The sequence below is a fragment of the Magallana gigas genome, chromosome 8 (genome assembly GCF_963853765.1).
Source record: "Magallana gigas chromosome 8, xbMagGiga1.1, whole genome shotgun sequence".
NCBI lineage: Eukaryota > Metazoa > Mollusca > Bivalvia > Ostreida > Ostreidae > Magallana > Magallana gigas.
Window position 1 is genome coordinate 38,562,670 of NC_088860.1, and position 24,235 is coordinate 38,586,904.

General features: G+C 33.4%; 2 protein-coding genes across 3 annotated transcripts; one reads left to right on the forward strand and one right to left on the reverse strand.

The window, feature by feature from the left end:
- Positions 1–8,441: 8,441 nt before the first annotated feature.
- LOC117683538 (uncharacterized) lies at positions 8,442–18,940 on the forward strand. Of its 2 annotated transcripts, none has more exons than XM_066068350.1 (6): positions 8,442–9,119; positions 11,355–12,517; positions 12,881–13,007; positions 13,451–13,587; positions 15,608–15,785; positions 17,481–18,940. In XM_066068350.1, the coding sequence occupies exons 1-6, from the start codon at positions 9,044–9,046 to the stop codon at positions 17,729–17,731; spliced, it is 1,932 nt and encodes a 643-aa protein (XP_065924422.1). In that variant the 5' UTR covers positions 8,442–9,043; the 3' UTR covers positions 17,732–18,940. The 2 variants fall into 2 exon arrangements, with proteins under 2 accessions (XP_065924422.1, XP_065924423.1); XM_066068351.1 differs by lacking the exon at positions 8,442–9,119 and adding an exon at positions 10,572–10,834 and having other exon boundaries at positions 17,481–18,939.
- Positions 18,941–20,136: 1,196 nt separating this feature from the next.
- On the reverse strand, positions 20,137–23,020 carry LOC136270536 (uncharacterized). Its single transcript, XM_066068354.1, has 2 exons — positions 22,039–23,020; positions 20,137–21,339 (listed from the first exon to the last, which is right to left on the reverse strand). Exons 1-2 carry the CDS (start codon positions 22,702–22,704, stop codon positions 20,452–20,454), a joined length of 1,554 nt encoding a protein of 517 aa, XP_065924426.1. The 5' UTR covers positions 22,705–23,020; the 3' UTR covers positions 20,137–20,451.
- Positions 23,021–24,235: the final 1,215 nt, after the last annotated feature.

Below are 24,235 nucleotides of genomic sequence, written 5' to 3' on the forward strand. Positions count from 1 at the left end.
GGCCTTTAATGGCCCTATAAAATGAACATTATCAATTTACAGTGTGTTAATCTTTGCTTCCTCTGTCAGATATACATTTGAAATATTTTCATAATTTTCATTTTGATTCATATGCCAACAATTTTGAAAAAAAAGAACATATAAAATTTTCTTTTCCAACTATATTTGCATTTTAGCGTAAAACGGCTTGTTTTCAAACAGTTTTGCTTTACTGAAGACATTGAGCGATTGCTTGAACAATAGCATTATCATATATAGTTCTTTGACAAAAAGAAACTTAATACATGATATCAACTGTGTATATGTTACCGTGGTAGGATCCGTATTTTTTTTTGGGGGGGGGGGGGGGTTCAATATATGTAAATGCTCTATGTTTCCAGAAGAGGGGGGGGGGGGGCGGCGCGTACGTTTTTCAAAATGTACATGGAAAAGTAACTTGAAATTATTTTGCAATAAGTAGTGGTACTCCCTTGATGTTTCTACCACTTCTGTTATATATAAGGAATAAGGTATCATTCTTTGAGTATTATGAGGTGATAATTTCGGTCGGGGCTTGATCAAATACAATAAAATCCGAAGGGCTTTATGATAGATTTGATCACGCCCCAACCGAAATAAGTACCTCATAATATTCAAAAAAAGATTCCTCATTATTTATATTTATATGATTTTAAGCCATTGTAAGATTAAATATTTAAATATTAATATGCAAACCCCGCTGGCTCCCCAATTTAACATTATGGGTTATATAGTACAAAATCGATACGTAGTGTTATCACAGGCAAAGACACTGGAAAATGTAAATATATATGTTTATAATGTTTTTAGTGCGTTGTCAGCCAGCGGACACAAACTATATGTCTGTCGTGCATTACGGCAGATACCTGCATGTAAGCGGGTATGACTATTCTGTTGTGTTTGCAAATATTTGAAGACTCTTTACATGACGTGATATTTACATTGAGTGTATATTTCCCATTAGGATTGAATTGGAAATCTGCAACGTTTAATATTTCTTGTGAATACACATAGCCTATTCATTTCAATTCGAAAAATTTAAGTACATGCCGTTTTTTCTGATGTTGGAACCATTTTAACGAGAGCTTGGACTTTTGGTAATTCTGTCAAACAGCAATGTGACGTTGGCCTCTTTATTTCATTGCTGGCCACTCATTCATGGTTCTTTGAAATTAACAAGATTTTTCTGGCCCTTGAGCTAAGACTACGCAATCGATGCATTTAACTTGTTATGACGCAAGGAATAGATAGCTACGCCCTACTGAAATTCCAAGGTCTTGTTAAAATTGTTCTAATAGCTCCAATATGTTTTCAAATTAATGTTAACGGTCTTTTTGTGGGTTCCGTCTTTTCAGACTAATGTCTTCTTCCTAATTCACAAATTATCTCAAAAGTTGTTTCTCTAAAATAGTTTCAAGTAAATACAATTTTTAAGCTGTTGACAAAAGATCCCGAGTATAAGTTTCAGAAATCCTCCCTTTTCAATTTTGTCTGATTATATAAATGATTTATGATAAAGAGTTAGAACTTACTATCCTGTCATAAAGGGTGTTTACAACTAAGATGACGACCATTTGACTCTGAAAGGGGGGGGGGGGGTATTACCTACATGGACATAGCATTTATTTCCATTCCTTCTTGGGTCTAAATTCTTATTTTTTTTAATGTTGAAAATAGACACTAACAGATAATATTCGGTGTCTTTTTTGTCAGATTTTGTTGCTAGCTAAAGATTTATTTATTGAAATGTAACAAAACGGAAATAAAATACTAGCCCTTAAAAGAATAGCAAATCTAATTTGAAAGGACCTCGTTTTACGTACATTTGCCCAGTCTCAGTTTCTAGAGCTATGGCGATAATGTTTTTATCGAGTTCTATGGATTTAAATTCGACTATTAAAATGAGCATTGCTTTTATAACACACATATGATCGAATAATATTTCCGTTCATTTAAAATTGGGCTAAAGAAATAATTTGCTTGTGTAGATAAGTGATAGTTGGCCCATACGCTGAAAGTTACATGTATATCACAATATCTTGGTTTTATCAAACTAACAAATAAACACCTGTACGTTTTACTTTGATTAGCATCTAGAATTTATCAAAATTAATAACATTAAATTGATTGTAAAATCTCTCTCTCTCTCTCTCTCTCTCTCTCTCTCTCTCTCTCTCTCTCTCTCTCTCTCTCTCTCTTCGGCACTTTCAAATGGAAACCATAATACGCATTTGATGTTTTGACAATGTGCCGTTATAAATACTTAGACTTGGACAATGGCTTCAATGACTGTCACCACAACCAGCTAACTGTTGTTTTAAGAATTTAAGGATTAAAGATTTTGGAATATTGTTTACAAAATAATAGCGGTGTGTGTAATCATGTGCATGTATTTCTAAAAGTATTGAACAGAATAAAAAAAACTATAATTATAAATTAACATAATATCTATTTCCAATTCAATTCAATTTATTTCACTCAAACCGTCAACATGACGGTACATGAGGTACATATATATATATATAAATATTTACAAGTGTAGGTATAGAGTCAGAGGCGCAAATTAGAGAAAAAAAATGAGAAAAAAGTACAAATGTTCAAGGAGGACAGACGGATTCAAAAATTTCATTTATAAATAAATAAATTTCCAAAGTGATATTGTTCATAAAATAGTGGGGGTGGGTTAATTAAGTTCACTTAATAAATTACGGTATATCACATGTGCACAATAATCATAGTGCTTATAGTTGTTGTAAGACAATTGTTATTGCATTACATTTATGAGTCAACTTTATCAGATAGAACATACAACACTATATAAATAGTGCCTGTTTGGGAGGGTAACAGTTGAAAATGACACCCCTCAATAACCATTGTTGACAATGGGTTTTAGGCGTTTCAATTTGAACTGTTACTATCCCAAACAGGCACTATTCATTTTATTCTACTGAATGTCTTGATTAAAAAATTTTTTTTTTGATAGGAATGACTTGAATTTTACGGCGAACCCTACGTGCTTAATTTACGCGCATGTAACAATTCGTTAAGTTACCCCTTGCGAAGTAAGTTGCTGAGGGTAACAGAACGGGTTATTAACTTCGTCTAAAGCAATCACATTCAGTATTTTTAAAAAAAATGAAATTATAATAATTAAATAAAGATTGCCTCTACCAACCCCGCACGATGAGCTAAAATTCCTACTGTTATTGACATCTACATCTATAAAACATTCACATTTTGGGCAATTCAGCAACATATGAGAATCATTTGATGGCACAAGGTAAAAGCTTGAATATGTATGATCGTATAAATTAAGAAAAGTCAACCAAATTATTGTTAATGTACATGTACATCAGTACGTGAGAGAAACGAAAGACGCTCAAGAACCGATTCTTCTTGAAATGAAGTTTGGGTCTGACATCATCATCATGACTATTTCGTTTAAGGTTTCAATCGATCGATAAACGGGACGTGTAGTCCTGTCTGTTTTTACAGAGCTATGAATTACAATCAATTTCCGTAAGAAATATAGGGATTCGTACGTGGTGGATGTAAAAATATATTGCAATATAGTTTTGTTTTAACACAGTGGCGTCAGAAGAAAATTGAAAGGGATGGGGGGCTTGACTAATCATCAGAAATTTTGACAAGCCAAAAAAAAAAAAGAGGCTGATTCCCTAAATAATAAAATTCCTATTCCGTGTTGGTGGTTGGGGGGGGGGGGGTGTAAGCGTACTATACCTATTACTCCAAAAAAAAATCTTATACACCTACCAAAAACTTAATATTACCAAAATCATAAAATTCCTAATCCGTCATGGGGGGGGGGGGGATTTTCAATATCACTCTTAATATTTCCTTTTGCATTGTATCAGCCATTAATAAGCCCGGATGATAACGTTGAAAAATTGTACGAGGCGTCCCGAGTATTTCCGAATGGAAAGAACATGTAAACATTTCCAATTATAATCTCCGTAAAAAAAAATGTTTTCGTTTCTGTGTAATTTTATGAGTGAAAAGGGATAATTTGTCAATGAAGATATCTTGGATATTTTCCATTTCATTGATTTCCGCTGTACTTCTTTCACAAGTATATGTATTTTTATTAAAAATCATCAAAAAGTGATGGAAGCAATAACTTGGGAAAGATTATAGATATGGGGTATTTATTAGTAGAAAACTTTTATAACGTCAGTTGGCTGTGTTACACATATCTTTAGTGAATGTGTACATTTTTATCTTGTTCAGCGTGTGTAATAGAGACATTCTTTTCGAATAATTTTAGTGGCTCTGAAAAGAGCCGTTTCTTATTTATGGCAAATGTTGATAGGACAGTAGCTGTGAAATCATTGGACCATGACATGTCCTTCTTCCTCCTCTTCTTCTGTGTCACGCCTGACTTGTTGCATCTCCTGAGCTTTGATCATGGCGTATTCGTAGTAAACGTTGCGTAGACCCTCGATTGCCGCCAGGCGCAGACGTAGAGAGTACCGGAAAGAACGTCGACCGGAAGCGTGGGCCATTCGGTATCGTCTGCTGGCAGAGGAAAGTTTCTCGTTGAGCATCACAATCTGGAGGCAGGCTTTCTTAAAGTTACTCTCGGAGTGGTCCAATCTCTTGGCTAACTGCATCACGTTGGCGGAAGACATTCTGCTATTGTTGTCAACTCTTTGGGGAATAATATGTTTTTTTGTGTCGATACGGTTTTTATAAGGATTTTGTCGGATTTCCTTTGGTAAGGCTTCCCCAAACGAGGTGTTTGAAGTACCGCGACAAATGGCGCCGGTGTCGGCATTGCGCACCGTATCAAAGGCGCTATCTTATCTGTGAAACGCTTTTAAAATTTTTTAAGCAATGCCAAATTAACGTATATTCAAGATATGGCCGAGAAAGTTATTTCAAAGTGAAACCATTAAAAATATTATTTTAAGAACAAAATTTAAAACAAGGATGAAGATATGGTCTAAAAAATTGAAACCATCGAATTAATTGAAAATTTGCAATTTATATTTGTAAAAATTGTCAAGTGTTATGAAAGAACCAATTTTCATTAGTGGGTTCTTTTTGTTTATATGACTATATTTACATTTTCCAGTGTCTTTGTCTGTGATAACACTACGTATCGATTTTGTACTATGTAACCCATAATACAAATGTCGCCAAATTGAGGGTTTGAAGTACCGAGACAAATGGCGCCGGTGTCGGCATTGCCCGCCGTATCAAAGGCGCTATCTTATCTGTGAAACGCTTTTAAATTTTTTTAAGCAATGCCAAATTCTTGAGATACAGAATTTAATGTATATTTAAGATATGGCCGAGAAAGTTATTTCAAAGTGAAACCATATAAAATAGTTTTTAAGAACAAAAATTAAAACAAGTATGAAGATATGGTCTAAAAATTAAAACCATCGAATTGATAGAAAATTTGCAATTTATATTTGTAAAAATTGTCAAGTGTTATGAAAGAACTAATTTTCATAATTGGATTCTTTTTGTTTATAAGACTATAAATTATACTTTTCATATTACATGTAATTTACAGAGTAGTTACATTGATTTCTATATGTTTTTAGTTTGAAAATATAATTCATACGTATTTTTAAAACAACTTCTTTTACAATTATGCAACAAGAAAGTTAATTTTATTGTCATGAAAGCAAAATTTTAAGAATTGATTTTTCATTATATTTTTTTATATTTCCATAGTAAATCAGTAACAAACCTAAAGAGTCCTATTAACTTTAATCGATTTTCATAAGAAATAGAGCAGAATTAAACCTTGTTTAATTGTACCTTGTCTACGGCAAATCTTATTTCTAAGTCTTTTACCGTTCTGTAACGCTTACGCTATATACGCGTATAGTTACAACCGAGTTAATCATCTGGGCAGAACACCCCAACCCTCCTCTGTGTAACATTGATGTTCGGAACTTTTGTATTATCTCCCCAAATAAAATATTTCCATTGTACCAGTGTGCGCGGGAAAAAGAACGAGCTAAACCTACAGTTCATCAAACAAAATTTTTTGTCTACGTCCCATAATGCTCTCTAATGTTTTCACCCGTGGTGCTATGCCAAAAATGGCCGACTTTTAACTCGTAATTTACGGTGACTTAACGTTTGAAGACACGTTTTCAATACTGCATATGCTTTGGCGAGACTCAAAAGATTTGTTACATGCTTCCATACCTTCGTATTGAGTTGAGAAACGTAAACAAAGACGAACAAGTCAAGGATGACGTCACAGTGCACTCGCGCTCTATTTCCCGCGATAAATTTAGAGGTGGATCAAACATCTGTAATGAGTGTCCTGGCTATTTCAGTATAGTCTGCGATGCCTGCCTCATTGACATATAATTTGTTTTTTTAATCTTTTTTTATTATATATATATATATATATATATATATATATATATATATATATATATATATATATATATATATATATATATATATATATATAATTTCCCAATACAACAAAAAATAAATCGGCACAGTTTTAAATAATTTAAAAATGATAAATATCCAGAATAAAATCACAAATTGATCCTATTAACCGCAAACGTTTTCGCCATTCCTGGCTCTTCAGGCAGTTGTGTACAAATGACTAATATGTAACGTAGTAACGTCAATAAGCAAAAGTTCATTGTGACGTCATAATAACGTTAAAGTAGCGGAAAGTTAGAGTCACAGAGCAAAAAGGCGCTAAAAAAATAATAATCGCAAATATAACAAATGATTCAATTATATCACATGCATATAATAAATTGTTCACTGGGTGCGATTAAGTTTTGGTTTAAATAATTTAATAAAGTGGTCTTCCTTGGCTAAGCGCAGTATTTCATTTTCATTTGGAAGTTTATAAAATGGGAATAGGGTAAATTTTCCCTGGCCGCATTCAGCAAAATGTTCACAGCATGGAGTATTACGAACACTCGGGTCTTTAATCTGTTTCTTGTGGACACGAACACGCGCGTTTAGTTTCCCCGTCTGTCCAATATAAAATTCTTTGCATGTTGGGCAAATAGCACAATAAATAACATTTTCCGATTTACAGTTCATCGACGAATTGGCCCGAATTTCCATCCCAGATTTTAGTAGAATTGTATTTCCTTCTTCTATGTAGGCACATGTACCACATCTCGGGTCGCCGCATTTTTTCACAGATGGAATTTCCTCCTGCATTGTAAATCGGGCCTTGGTCAATATGTGTTTAAGATTTGGTGCTTGTCGTTGGCTACTGATTATGTCCTCGGATTGTAATAATTTCTTCATATTTTTTGACTGTTCTAATATAGGGTAAAGTCGTTTTGCGTCTGTTAGAATATTTCTGTTCCTTGGATTGTGGGTCACAACAAAAGCAAGTTTCCCGTCGTTGTTGCGATTATTAGAAGACCGGCGAGGATTACGTAGAACATGTAATGGAATTTGTGTCGCTCTTTTTACTCCAGCGTTGATTAAATTTTTCGGGTATCTCTGACGTTGCAGAAATATTTTTAATTCTTCCAGACGTTTAGATCGTAAGGTTTTGTCTGTGATAATTGTACAAATTCTCCGTGCTCACTGTCGTGTATCCGCGCCGGTAGTGACATGTTTGGATAACGTGAAAATGGCGTATCCATTGCAAAAACAATGAGTGTTGTGTCCTTTTTTCTATCGACAACGGGGTAAATATTAATTAAAATATCGTAATAGTCATTCATATTTTTCTGAAGGTTTTGCAGTTGAAAAGAGTGTGCGTTATTTTCGTTCATCGTTTATAAAAACGACTTATTTGTAGAAAAATCAATCGTTAACGTGTCATTTTAACGCTAAAACCAAGAACTATTTCTAGATTACGTAGATAATATAACACATACTAAAAATCTGAAGCAGCCAAAATTAATTTAAAACATTGCATTAACCAAATAAAACCAAACCGATGTCTTTTTAATACATTAATATGTATAAAAATTGCAATAACTTCATGCACCTGCTAAAGAAGTAGTACGGTTTGGATAAATAAATTATTCCGGTTTGGATGCTAAAATATCAATTGTGCAAATGGTACGGTTTGAATAATTTAAAGCTGCTTGGTCCGATTTTTTTGTAATTACAGTATCAAATTTTTTTCCATACAAATCATTTATCTTAGAAAGTTATGGACTTTCTCCTATTAACACCAACAGAATCAGTCTCCTTTCAAAGTTAGAAATATTCAAAGTAAATAAAAATAATTTCTCTTTGGGCAAACGAAAAAACAAACCGAAATGCATCACGGGAATGTTTAGAAAAGGAAACCGCTTGGTTTCGTCCCCCGAATGATTGGGGTTATTCAACCCGCATGCTATGCATCAATTGTAAAAGAAAGCAGACTTTGGAAATATTAGCGAAAAAAACGTACACATGTTTATTTGTAATTTGTCTGATTATGGAACGCCTGGACTGTCTTATCATGGCAAAAATAAATTTGTTATGTGCTTATATTATTATGTAGCGTGCTTTAATCGTTATGTGATGTCCTTGTATCATTATGTGGTGTGCTTTTATCATTATGTGGTGTACTCCTTCTATTATGTGATGTGCATTCATTATTATGGCGTGTGCATTTGGTATTATGTGATGTGCATTTGGCATTATGTGATGTGAATTTGACAGTATGTGATGTGCATTCATCCTTATGTGATGTGCAGTTTTCATTATGGCATGTGCATATATCATTATGGCATGTGCTTTTCTAAGTATGTGATGTGGTTCCGTCTTTACCGAATGTACTTTTAAAGATCATTATGCGATATGCTTTTTTCTTTACGCGATGTACTTTTTTATTCATTACGTCATGTACAAACATCCTTTTGTTATGTACAAACATCATTATGTGGTGTGCAAACTTCGTTATGATGATGTGATGACGTCACACTATCCGGGTCATTTGGAAAAATGGACGACATTAAACTAATTTTAAAAAACATTGATCTCCCAAATTTAGCAAATAACTTTGCGGAGGCAAATGTAAACAACGTTGATATTTGCAAAAGTTTAAGCGATGTGGATCTTATCATCGAGGCTTGGAATCGCCACGATCGGCGATAGGATTCGTTTTAGGGAAGAGCTTAGACGCAGTAAGTATGCTCTCGTGCTCGTGTCTAGAAGACGAATTAATTTGATTTAAAGTTATAATTAATTAATGAAGTTTGAAGCATACATATTAACCTATAGATTAATGTTTACCAATTGCTTGACCAAAAACCTTGCGGGTTTTCACACATTTTATTGTAGAAAATGTTTTGAGAAATAGAAAGGAATTACAGTCAAGTCGTACCCAACCCGACTCGCACCCAAACCAACTAGTACCCAAATATTTGAGTACGACTTCACTAGTCAACTCGTACCCACGGGGAAAAATATATTTATACTAGGAAAATAAAATGAATGGCTTTTATTCGTATGTTGTTATGTTTTGTATATTATCGATAACATTAATATGCGAATTGTACAACAAATTTAAAAGAATTTGTTATAAAAATCTGGTATACTAGAGTTCTGTACTTGAATGCGGACGGATCATGAATGGTTATGAGCAGGTTAACTATCATCAATTAAAATTAAAATTAATTGCTTTATGTGATTCCGTTCAACCGATCAACCAATGAGTTTGTCAGCTCAAAATAAACATGCTGCTCATAATTCACATTTTCATCACTTTTGGTAGATCAACATGGTTCGAAAGAGGCGTGTTTCCTGCAAGAAAACGGTAAGTAAATCGCTATATTAGATATTGTTTTATAATTAAAACATATTTTTTGAGTAATCAAATGGATTAGGCAACAGGCAAAGTTAATTTAAAGTTAAATAAAACATAAATAAAAAACATAACATATGAATGAAAACTATTGTATTTTATTTTCCTAGTATAAATATATTTTTCCCGTGGGTACGAGTTGACTAGTGAAGTCGTACTCAAATATTTGGGTACGAGTTGGTTTGGGTGCGAGTCGGGTTGGGTACGACTTAACTTGATTCCATAGAAAGTGGATTGAGTTGTTTCCCTTTGCTGGACAAACGAAAAGGTCAAAGGGGGGGGGGGCAATCTTTCCGATTATTTCCCTTCTTTGTGCTACCAAATATTTTGGCGTCCTTTGAAATTTCTTTAAATCTATTTTATTCCTCTAAATTACAAGTCTACATTTAGAAACCCATGCCCCACCCCACCCCCAAAGATGGACATAACTTTTGTAATATGGGTCTTGCCCTGCTACAGCTTGGGTTTTTCGGATGGGAGGTTGACTTGCACACGATGAGGAAGAAAAAATTCATACATGACTGTGCCCTGGTTTATTTCAATAACTATTTAATTAAAATTAAGCTGTTTTACAGGCATATAGCATTGTTTTGGAAAGGGGGGGGGGGGCAGACTCATCCAAAAAATCTTGACAAGCAAAGTATACCTTAACTTTAATTTCACTGTTTATTTCCTTATTTTCAATTCAATTTTTTACATGGTCCCATAAAAAGGGGGGGGGGGGCCCGGGGCAACTCTATATTAATTCATTTTTTTGTATGTAAATTTCAGAAAAACCAAAGTGGCACCCCCCCTCCCGATGCTACGTACCTGGTTTTTACAATACTCACAGACTTGAAATTAATATATTCTTTTAACCAAACTGAAGAATGACTTGGCAAAAAACGATCACACCGGAAATCAACCTTTCTATCAAATTGAAAGTATAAATGGCATTGGATTAAAAATCATTTAAATTCGCGATAATTGACACTAAACAACAACAAAGAAGTTTAATTTCATTTACACAACTATGGCAGACTGCATGTCACAGTAGTATGTACAATTTAGATAATTTTATTTTAATACAGACCTATTCAATTTACCTGTATTTTGAGATGGCCCATAAAAAGAACCAGATGATAGATTTTCTTAAAATTTCACAAATTTAGAAGAGTGGGTATATTTTACTTTTGGTTAAAAATAAAGGGTTTTGCTCTTGTAGTTTTTACAAACATAGGTTTAAATATATTGTTTCAACTGTGTTTAATCTTAATAAAACTATTATAGTACGTGTGATTTAAAGTTTTAAACAATAAATATAAGCATTACCGGTACATATTGATTGTTCTGTATACAAAGCGATTTTAAATTGATCATTGAGATACATGTATGTCATTTATGTGAAAAATTCAACATGTTACCACTCATGCATCTGATCTGCATGGGGTTAAGGTCACTTCATCATCAATAGGACGGCGGGGGGTTGGGGTTCCAATCCCTACATGTGGTTAATATACACATGTAATAAAAAGTATCTCAATTGTTTTGTACAACAATGTTTCACTTTTTACAGTATCACTTCCATCTCAGAACAATCAGCATAACCAGCATGAAATACGAGCTTTATTCAGACCAGTGAGGGGTACATCTACATCAGGAAGAATTAAAAAGCAGAAGAAAAGAAGAACATGGACCTGTGAATTTATTTGTCTGAGTGAAACAGATGCGATGAAAGTCCCAACAAGAGAGGAAAAACTTGCACTAGTTAAAGCGGGACTTGGCTCCAAAAAGATCCAATTTAATGCAGATGATACAGAGGAGCTATTTCAGCAGAAATTGATTGGTGAGGATGGGTTCAGTAAGCTGAGTGACTGTGGTGGGTTTGAAATAATGAGATGTATAAGTAATTGTAGAAACCTAGAAGTTATTTCTTGTAGAAGAACCCCAGAAGTTATGAAGTCCTTTGTGGGATGTCAAAGTAAACTTTACATCAGACCCATACAACGTGCATTGTCTCTTGAGGCCGACAATTCTTTGTTAACAGAAGCTTCTGCTACCATTACAGAAAAATGTTGTCACTGTGAACAAATAATACCAATAGATGAACTCAGAGACCATGTTTACACTTGTGTGCGAGAAAAGGAACTCTGTTCAGATCAGATTATGAATATTGTGATAGAGTGCTCCTCGCCCCATGAATCTCAATATTATTCAGATGATCTCCCTGATCCTGAATTTGACATTTATAATGCTGCCCTTACAGCTACAAATAATACTGATCAATTAACTAATTCTGCAATCCCAGTACCTAGATCCAATGAGACAGTACCAGTTTTAGAGCCACCAGTTATTCCATCCAGTTCAATTGCATCAACAGCAGAAAACTCAGCGGAAACGTCGAGAACGGAAGCTAGGACAGAATCATACATACAGGAACCTAATGCAGACTTGGTGGGATCAACAGGAAATTCGGATTCATGGAAATATGAAACTATTTCAAATATAATTAAATTTTGCTCAGAAAAAAAGATTGAGGATCCTATTGAAATTTTGAAAATTGCGCAAGATAAAATTATTAAAGGCAGAAAACTGGAACTAGAATCTGAAAGTGGAACAATAGAAGGAGCGACCAATTTTATTTTGGTGGACAGAGAGAACCTGTTAGAGACAGCATTTGTTGAAATAAAAGAGATTGTTGATCTCAGAAATACATTGGAAGTCCAATTTTATGAAGAAGTAAGATAATTATTATTTTGTTACTGGGGATTTTAATGACTCTTCTATCTCTATTTAATATTTCACAATAATGTTACCTATGCTTATTTGAATGTTTTCAAATCCCCTTTACACTGTGCATGATTTTAATAAATGTCTAGATGCAATTTTACAAATAGATGTACTTATAGCTTACAAAACTTATGGTCCCAACTGTAAAATATTAATATACTTCATAGAAAATAGAAATCCTTCATATGATATGTAAAATTAACATTATTCTAGAATTTAGGTACATTCGTACCGTTTTACCAGTTTTACAGTAGTGTACAATTAAGCATAGATGTATAAAAAAAAACACATGCATATATATCTTGTTTACAGAATGCTGTTGACCTTGGTGGGCCTCGCAGAGAATTTTTTACATTGGTATTGAGGCAGATACAAGAACATTACTTTGATCCTGTTCGGGAATACTCAGACAATTATGAAATAGTTGGAAAGATATTGGGTAAGAGATTACATGTGTTGACTAAAGTGAGGGGTATGTATGATAGCAGACAAAAATTTCTGAATTTGTGCATAGAAAAAGCATATACTGAATTATTTTTGCCCCATGTTTATTTTTGTCCTTCTTTACATATACTTGCATTCAGTTTCGCCCGTTTTGAATTCACCTAAGAACAGTTAACATTGTTATTTGAAGGAGATACATGTATATAAAATAAAGTTGAGACATTTGAATTGCCCATGCAGTCTTAATTTTACTTTTTACATGGGCGAAAGAGGCAAAAGTACTAAACAGGGGCAAATTTTTTCCCTATATCATATGAAGTATACATGTATATATATATTTTTTTATATATATTTAACAATAGTGAATTGTTTTGAACTTGTAATCAGCTTGACAGTCGATTGGAAATGTGAAAAGATGTATGTTTGCATTTTTTCAAGCTTTAAGTATGCTCCAAAGTGGACCTTTGCCAAGAGTGCTATCAGCCAGTTTAGTTGAGGAGGTGTTTAACAATTCTTCACCAAGGGCATTTGTGCATGATTTACGAAGAGGACTGGATGCATTATGTTTATATGAGGTAACATTGATTGACAATCAAAACCACTCGTCCCTAATGATATAATCTCATTGTGTTTACCAGTAAGGCCTAAGAAAAAAAATTGTTTGTTTCCGCTTTCCCGACCGACCCTAGCTTTTACCCCTGGACTCAAAACTTTTTTGAAGGATTTTTGATGGAAAATCGTTTATTTTCGTTTTTATCCGATTTGGAAAAAAATTACTCAAAATTTTGGTCACAAAAACGCTTGAAGCAGTTACTCTTCTCAAATCAGTGTAACTCAAACATTTTGTTTCAAAATGGCTGTATGTTTCCATATGTGTTGTAGATTTTAATAATGCTCTCATCGTCGGCAAATATCATTTTTGTGTTTTCTTAAGACCAGCTTAATAGTCAAAAATGATATTAAAAGTATTTCTCATTTTATACCATTCAGCAGTGTCAGTGTATCTAACCGGCATTTATGGATACTCTAATATTAAAGGAAAAAAAAAATTGAAAAAATAAAAAAAAATTCCGACTGACCGACCCTACTTTTTTTCAGCATGAAAGAGGAAACAAACTATTTTTTTTTGTTAGGCCTAACTGTAATTTTGGCAGTTATAAATGAATAACGAAAGAGCTGTGCTTAATGAGGAAACGATACTAGATGTATTAATTTTAGTGAAAGATGATAATAATTTATTGTTTGTTAGGATTTCATCAACATATGATTTTATGGACCTTTATTCCAAAATATAGCCAAATGTCTCCTGGTCCACACACACACACACACACACACATTATCTTTTTGCCTATAAACTTAGAAAGAAAATAAAATTCCATATATTTATACCCCCGCTCCATAGGAGAAGGGGGTATACTGTTTTACCCTTGTGTGTCTGTCTGTCCTTCTGTCTGTCCGTCCATAACAAAACTTTCTGTCGCATTTATCTCAGCAACTATTTATCGCAGATCTATGCCAACTTTCTGTAAAATGTTGACTTTGCTTATTTTGCATATTCACATCAGAGCGGGGTATCACTAGTGAGCATTGGCTCACAGATATCTTGTTTAAATTAAAATGTGAATACTGTTTAATACCTGGTACTTTTTTACATCTTTTTAAAGAGCTCTTCTTCTAAAGGACAATATTTTTCACTCGAAAATGGCCACAGCTCAAGATCTCATAAAAGTTAAAATTATATATACATGTATTAGTAACTAGTGTTTTTTAAGGGTCCTCCACACCCTTGGGAAAAGTTCTGCACAGATTGACTGAACTCCTAAATTACTTAAAAATATAGATTTCTAGCATGTGTTTGACTCAAAAATGACAGAAAGCCATTTTAATTTTGGGAGAAAAACCAACTTTAAAAATTTATCACTAAATTTCAATAAATTCATGGAAAAATTTTCCTACAGTATTCAAACACAAAACATGCAGTAGTTTGCAGCTGCAACCATTGTGCTATAGAGATGGATAACAAAATTGGCAATTATATAACACAGTTTCACAAAGGGTCAAATTCGCATTTTGTGGTGTCCTGTCATAAAAAGTAGAAGCCACGGGTAGCGAGGATTCTTAAAGCTGAACACCGCTTGTAAAACTTAAAGCTGAACACCGCTCGTAAAAAGGCACTGTTTGCCATATTTTTCCATCATCACCGCTTCCCTACAACCCCTATATGAGCTGCACACCTCTTAACAGTTTTTAGAAATTTCACTGTAGAAGTCTCACCTGTGCTGTGTTAATCGGTCGTGGTGAAATTTTACACACTTTTTTAAAGCCAAGAGAATACCAGCATCAAATAAACAGGTCAATGCATTATTGCAAACAGAATACGCATATAAAATGAGAAGAAATTGCATAAAACCCAAAGACCATGAAATGAATACTACACGTCGGCCACAAGTTTCAGGTTTGCAATCGGCTATAACAAAATTGAAGAGTTTATATACCTGTGTGAAAGTGCCTGTTCATGAGCAGTGTTCAGCATTAAGAAGTATTTGCTATTTTGAATGGTCAGTTTGTCATTACACTTCCACTTGTTTTTAACAGCTGGCTTGTCATCTTCCAACATTTATCCATCTTTTTACACCTCGGGATCGACAGAAAATTACATTAAAGCTGCTTACAAGCACAATTAAACCACAGTTTTCTCCAGAAGGAAGTAATAGAAGACAAAAAGAAAGCAAAATTTATGCAAAATATGTGAAATATTTGAGAGAGGCTGCAAGTAAGTACAAATACAAGATATTTGATGTACCGTAGGAGTACATGTATTACTGGTACATGTATATTGTATAGGGGGAAATATTTGCCCTTGTTTGATTTACTACCGGTGTTTGCACTCATTTACAGTGAACTACATGGAAGCGTTTAATAGGTGTTAACTCCAGAACTTCTAACTTTTCTTATTTACCCATTAAACACATTCTCTCTCTCTCTCTCTCCTTCTCTCTCTCTCAACTCCGCCTTCTACGATCCGATTGGACAAGGGTCAGTCAAAACATTATGTTGAAACTTTTTTGGAGTTACCGCCTATTAAGCGTTTCTACGTAGTTCGCTATACAGTCAGAATGTTAAAAACAAGCAACTGTTTGCAGTTAATATACATGTATTAGTAAAACCATGAATATAACATATATATACATGTCGCTCTCGAGCGCTAGCAACTTTTACTGGAATACGCATGCTCGACTTCAAGGTAGGGCATTGTGGGAATACTACTGTAGATAAACTGTACCATGTCAATTTCGTTTTTATCATCTACATATGTTCTGAAATTTTGTATTTTGATGTAAATGCCAAAAAGTAACAGTATCTTAGGTCTTATAATACATTAAACAATTTAAAAAAAAAAACAGCTTTTTTTAACAACCTTCAATCTTGGAAAACAACATCGGATATTTTTTCCGAGCTTGTCTGAAAGGCCTGAGAATATACGATTGCTCCAAAACAGTACCAGTGGTTCTACTGATCCCGTATTTTTTTTTATCAGAAAATTGGAAGTATTTTCAGTAAATACAGAATGATTAAAGCACAGTTAATGAGTTATCCCATTGCCGATGTCAAACCCACTCTAAATTCACCACCCCACCCAAAACACAACTACAGTGCATTCCTACTAATATTTAATCGATTCAAAAAATTAAACCAATGGTTTAGAAGTCTTCTTTTGTGTTTTATTATGGCTACAGCACTAGCTTACCAATCTTTTTAAAAGACAAGCTTGTGATCTCTTTAATGTTGAACTTCAACTGCCTTTAAGGTAAGTTATTAGGTCCCAGGTCTGTAGGCACCCTACAGTGATCACTTCGCCCTTCCATCCATCAGAGATCTCTTGTTGGGAGCATATCATCTCTCCCCTTGGCCAAATCTTACTTATACTTCATCCACAGAAAGCCTTTGGGTAGAGGATGTGCAATTACCTTAAACCATGTTTCTAGGTCTAAGGTTAAGGTCATGGCAGAATTATATGCAAAAAAGCTGAAACTTGTATGGAAGCATCATCATGTACCCAAGTGTAGATTCAAGTTTGTTCAAATTGTGACCCCCAGGGGTAGGGTGGGGCCACAATGGGGGTTTGTATTTTACATAGGGATTTATAGAAAAAAATCAAAATTCTCTTCAAGTCTTATCATCCTTTTCTCTATTACATTATGTATTTGAGTGGGACCATTTGAGATGTTCACTATTTCAATAATATCTACTTTGTTTTGCTCTACTGAGCTGTAGCCTTAAAGCAGCTTTTCTCATCTAAAGTTGTCTTGCGTCTGTAGTCATTAGCACTGTATGGTGTTATCTTTATCATACTAGTTATTGTTGTATGGTGCAGTTATTTACAGTTATTTAACTGCTTTCCAGTAGGAAATAAATTTCATTTTATTAGAATTTTGTAAATAACAAAACCCATGTTCTTGTTTTTTAGGTGGTAGACGTGGGGATGTTACTCTTGCAAAAATTCTTCGGTTTTGCACTGGATCAGAAGAGGAACCACCACTTGGTTACCAGATTCAGCCAACAATGGAATTTGTCGAAAGACAATCATTCCTGCCAACAGGAAATACATGCATCAACAAAATGCAATTAACCATACCTGTAAATGAGGAGCCAACAGAAGATGCACTGTTCAACTTTTTTGACTTTGCGTTTTGCAATTCGTACTTTGGTTTACAATGATTAAGTGAGCTTTTCAGACCACGCAATGTTGTCCGCCTGTCCATGGCAACTTTTTATACACACTCTCTGTAGGAGAGGGGGTATACTGTTTTACCCTTGTGTGTCTGTCTGTCTGTTTGTCCTTCAGTCTGTCTATAACAGAAATTTCGGTTGCATTTTTCTCAGCAACTATTCATTGCAGGGGCTTGAAATTTTAACGCACTATTTGTTTAGGCATGCCATATGTTGGGATCTAGTTTTGTACCAATCTTACATCAACTTCCTGTTAAATGACAACATTTTTTATTTTAAGCCAAAATTTTCAAACAAATTTTCCTCAAAGATTACACAGCAACTTTTCATTGCAGATGCTTAACCTTAACACAGGCTTTGATAAGGCATGTTATATGATGGAATTCATTTTTGTACCAATTGGACATCAATTTCCTGTTAAATGATGACTTTGTGTATACGTTTAGCCCACCGGTAAATTTTATTTTTGTCAAAGATTTCTCAGCAACTTCCGGTATTCATCGCAGATGCGTGAAATATTAAGACATTCAAGTTTGTTTAGGCATGCCATATGGAGTGAATTAGTTTTTTATCATAAGTCAACTTTCTGTTAAATGTTGACTTTTCTTTTTTTGCATATACACATCAGATCGGGGGTATTACTAGTGAGCATTGGTTCACGGATATCTTGTTCATTTTCAAAGATTACTTGTTTTATAGCCTTCCACATAAAAAATGAAACTGAATATTATAAAAGCTTGATTATTAAAGGCATGCAGGTCTCTTTAAAATTACCAAAATTTTGCAATTTTGATCCCTGCCGCTAAGGTATAGATAAGTTGAGATTCCTCAGATTCTTGAACCCCACCCCAAGCCCATTTTTACAGTTTTAATTTTAATAAAAACATTAATATTTGTATGAACTGTGTCATGTTAAAGTTTGTCCTTGGACTGTGTCATGTTAAAATTGGTTCTTAGACTTCTTGTTTTGAATAGAAACTTAAATATTTGTATGAACTCTGTCATGATAAAGTTGGTCCTCGGACTTTTTGTTTCAAATAGAAACTTTACTATTTGTATGAACTCTTGTCATGTTAAGTTGGTCCTTGGACTGTGTAATGTTAAGTTTGTCCTTGGACTTCTTGTTTTGAATAGATACTTTAATATCTGTTTTGAACTCTGTCATGATAAAGTTGGTCCGCTGACTTTTTGTTTCAAATAGAAACTTTAATATTTGTATGAACTCTTGTCATGTTAAGTTGGTCCTTGGACTGTGTCATGTTAAGTATGTCATTGGACTGTGTCATGTTAAGTTGGTCCTTGGACTGTGTCATGTTAAAGTTGAGTCTTGGAATTCTTGTTTTGAATAGATATACTTTAAGATTTGTATGAACTGTCTCATAAGTTTGCTCATGAACTTCTTGTTTTGAATAGAAACTTTATCAGGATTTCTAAACATTGACTTAAATGAAAGTTTGTGTGGTAAATGTATATTTTGTTAAAGGAATATCAGCAAAAAGTTAAATATCTTAAAGTTTTGTACTGATGACATGTTTGTCAAATTGTTTCCTGTACATTTCTGATTTTTAGCTCACCAAAACGAAGTGTGGGGGGGGGGGGTGTTGGGGGGAGCTTATGCTACACACCTGACTACATTGTTTAATGTTTTTGGTGCAGCTCCTATATCTAAGTCATTACTTGTCCTACCTTCACCAAACTTGCATGGATGGTACATCTTAACCTACTTAAATACTTTATAGACTTAAAATATCATATTAGAATATGTCAGGCTTCACAGGATTTGATCACGTGACCAACCAACTTCGTATCCGGTGAACATTTTAAATTGCTGTTTATTTCTCTCTTATATATATATATATATATATATATATATATATATATATATATATATATATATATATACTTAAATAAATAAAACAGAATGCGACAGTCCAAATTAAATAAATTGTTTACTGTTAGCGCTAACAGTAAACAATTTATTTAATTTGGACTGTCGCATTCTGTTTTATTTATTTAAGTATTTTTTGCTGTACCAAGGCTTTATTTATCTACATATATATATATATATATATATATATATGTGCACACACAATGGTATTTAATCATATTATGAATATTTTATCATATAACATAACTTTTTGGTATAATATGATTCAGTTTTGTATTTTATCATTATGAAATTGTATAATATGATCTGTTATTATATGATTGTATCAGATTGTTTGATATTTTACAAGTATATAATATAATGCAATGTATTTTAAATTCTATCGTTTGATACCAAACAATAAAAATCATCTGATACAATATACGTGATACAGAAGAGTATCACATAATAAAATATCATATTGTATGATGACATTATACATTTTCGTATGATATAATAAAGGCGATCTCATAAAGGTGACCCTTCATCTCGGTGAGCTATGTAAAGTTTGATTACCTATGTTTATTTTTTCAAACCAAGAAGGAATGACATTTTTTTCTATCAAAAAGCAGTATAATAAAAACAAATCTCAAATCTTTGTTCATCTTACTAATTTTATTGACCATCATGAAGAGTCATTGTAGTAGAGTCATGAATGGTAACTAAATAGCCCTTTTTTGTCATGATAAAAATCTGGTCATTCTTAGTCAATGGGCCAAGCAGATTAGGAAAAAAGATACACTAGTCTTGCAGACAGTGGCAAGTGAATTTACATTGTATATCATATTGTTAAGCTGTTGTTTCTGTCGACAATTTCCACAGCCTTTTGGAAAATATCAATTCCATAGTTAGCCGAATGCCAATTAAATGGACAATGTTGTTGCAATTCTTGTAGAGTGTCATTTGTTACTGCATATGAAGGCGGATCAAACACAGGCCTGGGATTAACATTGTGAAGATATTGAACATCAGTATTATCTTCAATACCATACTGTTCCCAATCTAAATCTAAAACATCAATTGGATTATTGATAATGCCGGCTGCAAACAAATGCAATGGCGAGGTCTTAACAGTGCGTAATCTATGATTAGCCCATGCTTCTTTCCATATTTGAAGCTTTTCGTCTATCTTTTTCAGATACACATAATGTAAACAAAACATATGTATGTCATTCAAAATATCAAGCAGTTGTACGTCTTCCATATAGTAAAAAAGTTCATAGTAGTAGCAGAGAACTCCTTCATACACATCCCTCCACACCCTCTCAATTCTTTGGTTGTGGACACTTTTTCCAGTTATCATGCTTCCTCTGTTTGGTCCTCGAGTTCTGACCATATATTCAGCGACAGCTTTGTTCTCAAGTCCTTTATCAGAGCGAACTCTTAAAGGCAAGCCATAGCTTCGAATAGCACTTTGGAAACAACTGAAAATTGTTTCAGACTTATTGTTGTCTGTACAGTTAAGGAATGTGACAAACCTACTGAAGCCATCGATACCACCAACGATTATGAAATTCCATCTGATCAATTTGTGGTTTGTATCTATATGCCAAAGATGATTGACACCTTCGACATTGTAAACTCTTCTTTGTAATCTTCCTTTTATCCTGCTTTTTATGTTATCCCCATTTGTTCTATGTAAGCTCTCTCGCAGTCTTGCTCTTGTTACCTGTTTTAAAAACATCCAATTGTTTAACATGATATGAAACAGAATTCGAAGATTAAAAGAATTGGTATGTACAGCTGTTCCAGATCATGTCGTACAATTATTCAAGGAATAAGGAATCATTCTTTGAGTATTATGAGGTGATAATTTCGGTCGGGGCGTGGTCAAATCCAATAAAGCCCAGGGCTTTATGATGGATTTGACTACGCTCCGACCGAAATTATCACCTCATAATATTCAAAGAATGATTCCGTATTACTTATATTTATATTATTTCCAATTTGTACACTTTAAAACAACATTATTTTAAAACCACTATTTTTTATGTAGCACATGCTATGTATTACAATACCGTTTTTCGATTATGCTATAAGACACGCCCATTAATGTGTCACTCATGTTTTGTGAAGTTATTGGGTTTTGGGGTTCAAAATTGATTCGTAATGTTATCACAGACAAAGACAGTTGAAAATGTAAACATTAATATATATATAAGTGGATTTTGTTTAATACAAAAGCTTTCTTTGTTGATTCATTCGGGCTTTGAAGGTAGCGAAATCATGTTAAAATGTCATTGGTTCGTGTAAGGAAACATTTGCAAAATGTAAATATAAAATAGTGAACTTTTTTTTTCAGTGTTAGATTCATATCAAAAAGCATATTTGCAAATTTAAATATTGAAAAAAGAGGAATTTCTCTCACCTGGACACCTTTTTGCCGAAGAATTTCTCTGACCATTGTTTCTCCACATTTCGGGAACTCTGTAGCAATTTCAGAAACTATTTGATCCAGCTCATGATCTAATATATCGTTATATTTTGATACAGAAAGATTGCATCGTCTCATCCTTCTGTATATTGTGCTCTCTGACACATTTAACATTTGAGAAATTTCAATGATTTTGAACTTAGATTCCAGCAAAAAGTCCAACACATCTTCTGGTATCAAGTACCCAGAATTTCTTTGTATCAAAAGATTGCTTCCATGGTGAATACAAGCCACTCTCAATTTCATCATGGCTGATCTATCAGCAACTCCTAAAATTTGCATTTCAACTTTTGAGAGTTTTGATACAATATCAGGTGTTACCTTTTCTTCTTGAAACTTTCTTGTTAAAGAGCCCAATCCGAGTTTTTCTAGAATAGTTTCCATGTCTAATTTCCAAAGACTACTAATCTTTATTTTCAAATAATGCAAAACGTACATCATATACGCAAAAATAGATGCACTATATGTAATAATCAAAGCACAGCAAATAATGCCAAATGTACACCCCACAATGACGAAAGTGCACCACAAAATGACATACATGTAAGCACACCACATGATGATATAGTCACACCAAAATATGACAATAGCACACCACATAAAGGAATAAGCACACTACATAATGATATAAATACACTACATTACGATAAAAGCACAACACGTAATAATATATGCACACTGCATAATAATAAAAGCACACTGCATAATGATTAAAGCACAACGCATAATGATATAAGCACACTACATAATGATAGAAGCACACTACATAACGATAAAAACACACCACATAATAATATAAGCACACCGTATAATGATTTAAGCACATCACGTAATGATAAAAGCACACCACATAACGATGTAAGCAGATAACGAATTTATTTTTGCCATAATAAGACAGTCCAGGCGTTCCATATCTGATCATTTCGACCTTTATTTAAAGCGATGTCAAAGTCGTAATACAACCATACCCGTCTCGTTGTCGGGGGTGAAATTTAACATGTGGCGAAATAACGGGGTACCTTTTAATCTCGTTTGTTTTGTTAGCAAATTTTGTACGTATTTTTCTTCATTGAAATTTGGCATAATTGACGGGTAAAACTACTGCAATGTCTATTGTTATACATATACTAAGCATAGCCATCGTTTAAAAGCGTGCATAAAATTTGATATAAAATCGGACCAAGCAGCTTTAAAGTTTTAGGATTTTTAATATTTTTATATAATATTATAATGACATATTATAAAACCAAAATACTTCCACATGTTCGAAGGGAACTAAAACTGGATGACTATAAGTTTATTTCTTTAGACAAGCCTGTTTTTTTCCTCTGATAAAATGGTATATTTAGTGTATAATTGATCAGAAATTGATTATTTAATAAGGATCCGAATCATTCTTTGTTCGAATATCATGAGTTGATTATTTTGGTCCGGGCGTGGTCAAACCCAATAAAGCTCGAAACGAAATTACACCTCACAATATCGAAAGAATGATTCCTTATTATTTATATTAATTTAATTCACAGCAATTGTACTTTTAAATATTTTAATAAGCAAACGTCATTTGAATTTATTGGACTGAATATGAACAAATTGATACTTAGCGTTATCAAATGAAAAGACATTGAAAATGTAAATATAGTTATATCAAGTTTTTTTTTTACTGACATTTCAAAAGAATACTTTCTTTAATTTTAAATTATAAAGAAAATATAAGTTTTCCACCTTTAACCTGAAAAGCAATATATCATATACACACTTTAACAGACAACTATCTACTACTTTTGTGGCAAGCGACTATATGATGTGTTTTTTAGTTATTCTGAAATGATATTTATAATCGTGAAGTACGTTTAACGGAGAACGTGCTTGGTAATAATATTATGAAAGTGAGCCTCGTTTACATTCAATACCAAGCCTGTACATCGCTAGACAAAGAAAGTTCTACAATTATTTCACTCCCAGTGATTATACTGATATAATACAAAGTACCATAGATGTCTGCCAAGTCATATATTTACTCTGTTGTTAGAAATAGTTATATTTACTCTGTTGTTAGAAATAGTTTGTCCAAAAAATTCAAGTGATGACGAGACCTAAGTAAACATCGCCATTTTATATGTACATTAAA

Coding starts and splice junctions, on each gene's coding strand:
- LOC136270536 (XM_066068354.1), bottom strand. CDS start 22,704: ATGTGGTGTGCTATTGTCATATTTTGGTGTGACTATATCATCATGTGG. Junction 21,340..22,038: donor TTCGGCAAAAAGGTGTCCAG/GTGAGAGAAATT, acceptor TTTTTAAAACAG/GTAACAAGAGCAAGACTGCG.
- LOC117683538 (XM_066068350.1), top strand. CDS start 9,044: ATGTGGATCTTATCATCGAGGCTTGGAATCGCCACGATCGGCGATAGG. Junction 12,518..12,880: donor AAGTCCAATTTTATGAAGAA/GTAAGATAATTA, acceptor TCTTGTTTACAG/AATGCTGTTGACCTTGGTGG. Junction 13,008..13,450: donor AATAGTTGGAAAGATATTGG/GTAAGAGATTAC, acceptor CATTTTTTCAAG/CTTTAAGTATGCTCCAAAGT.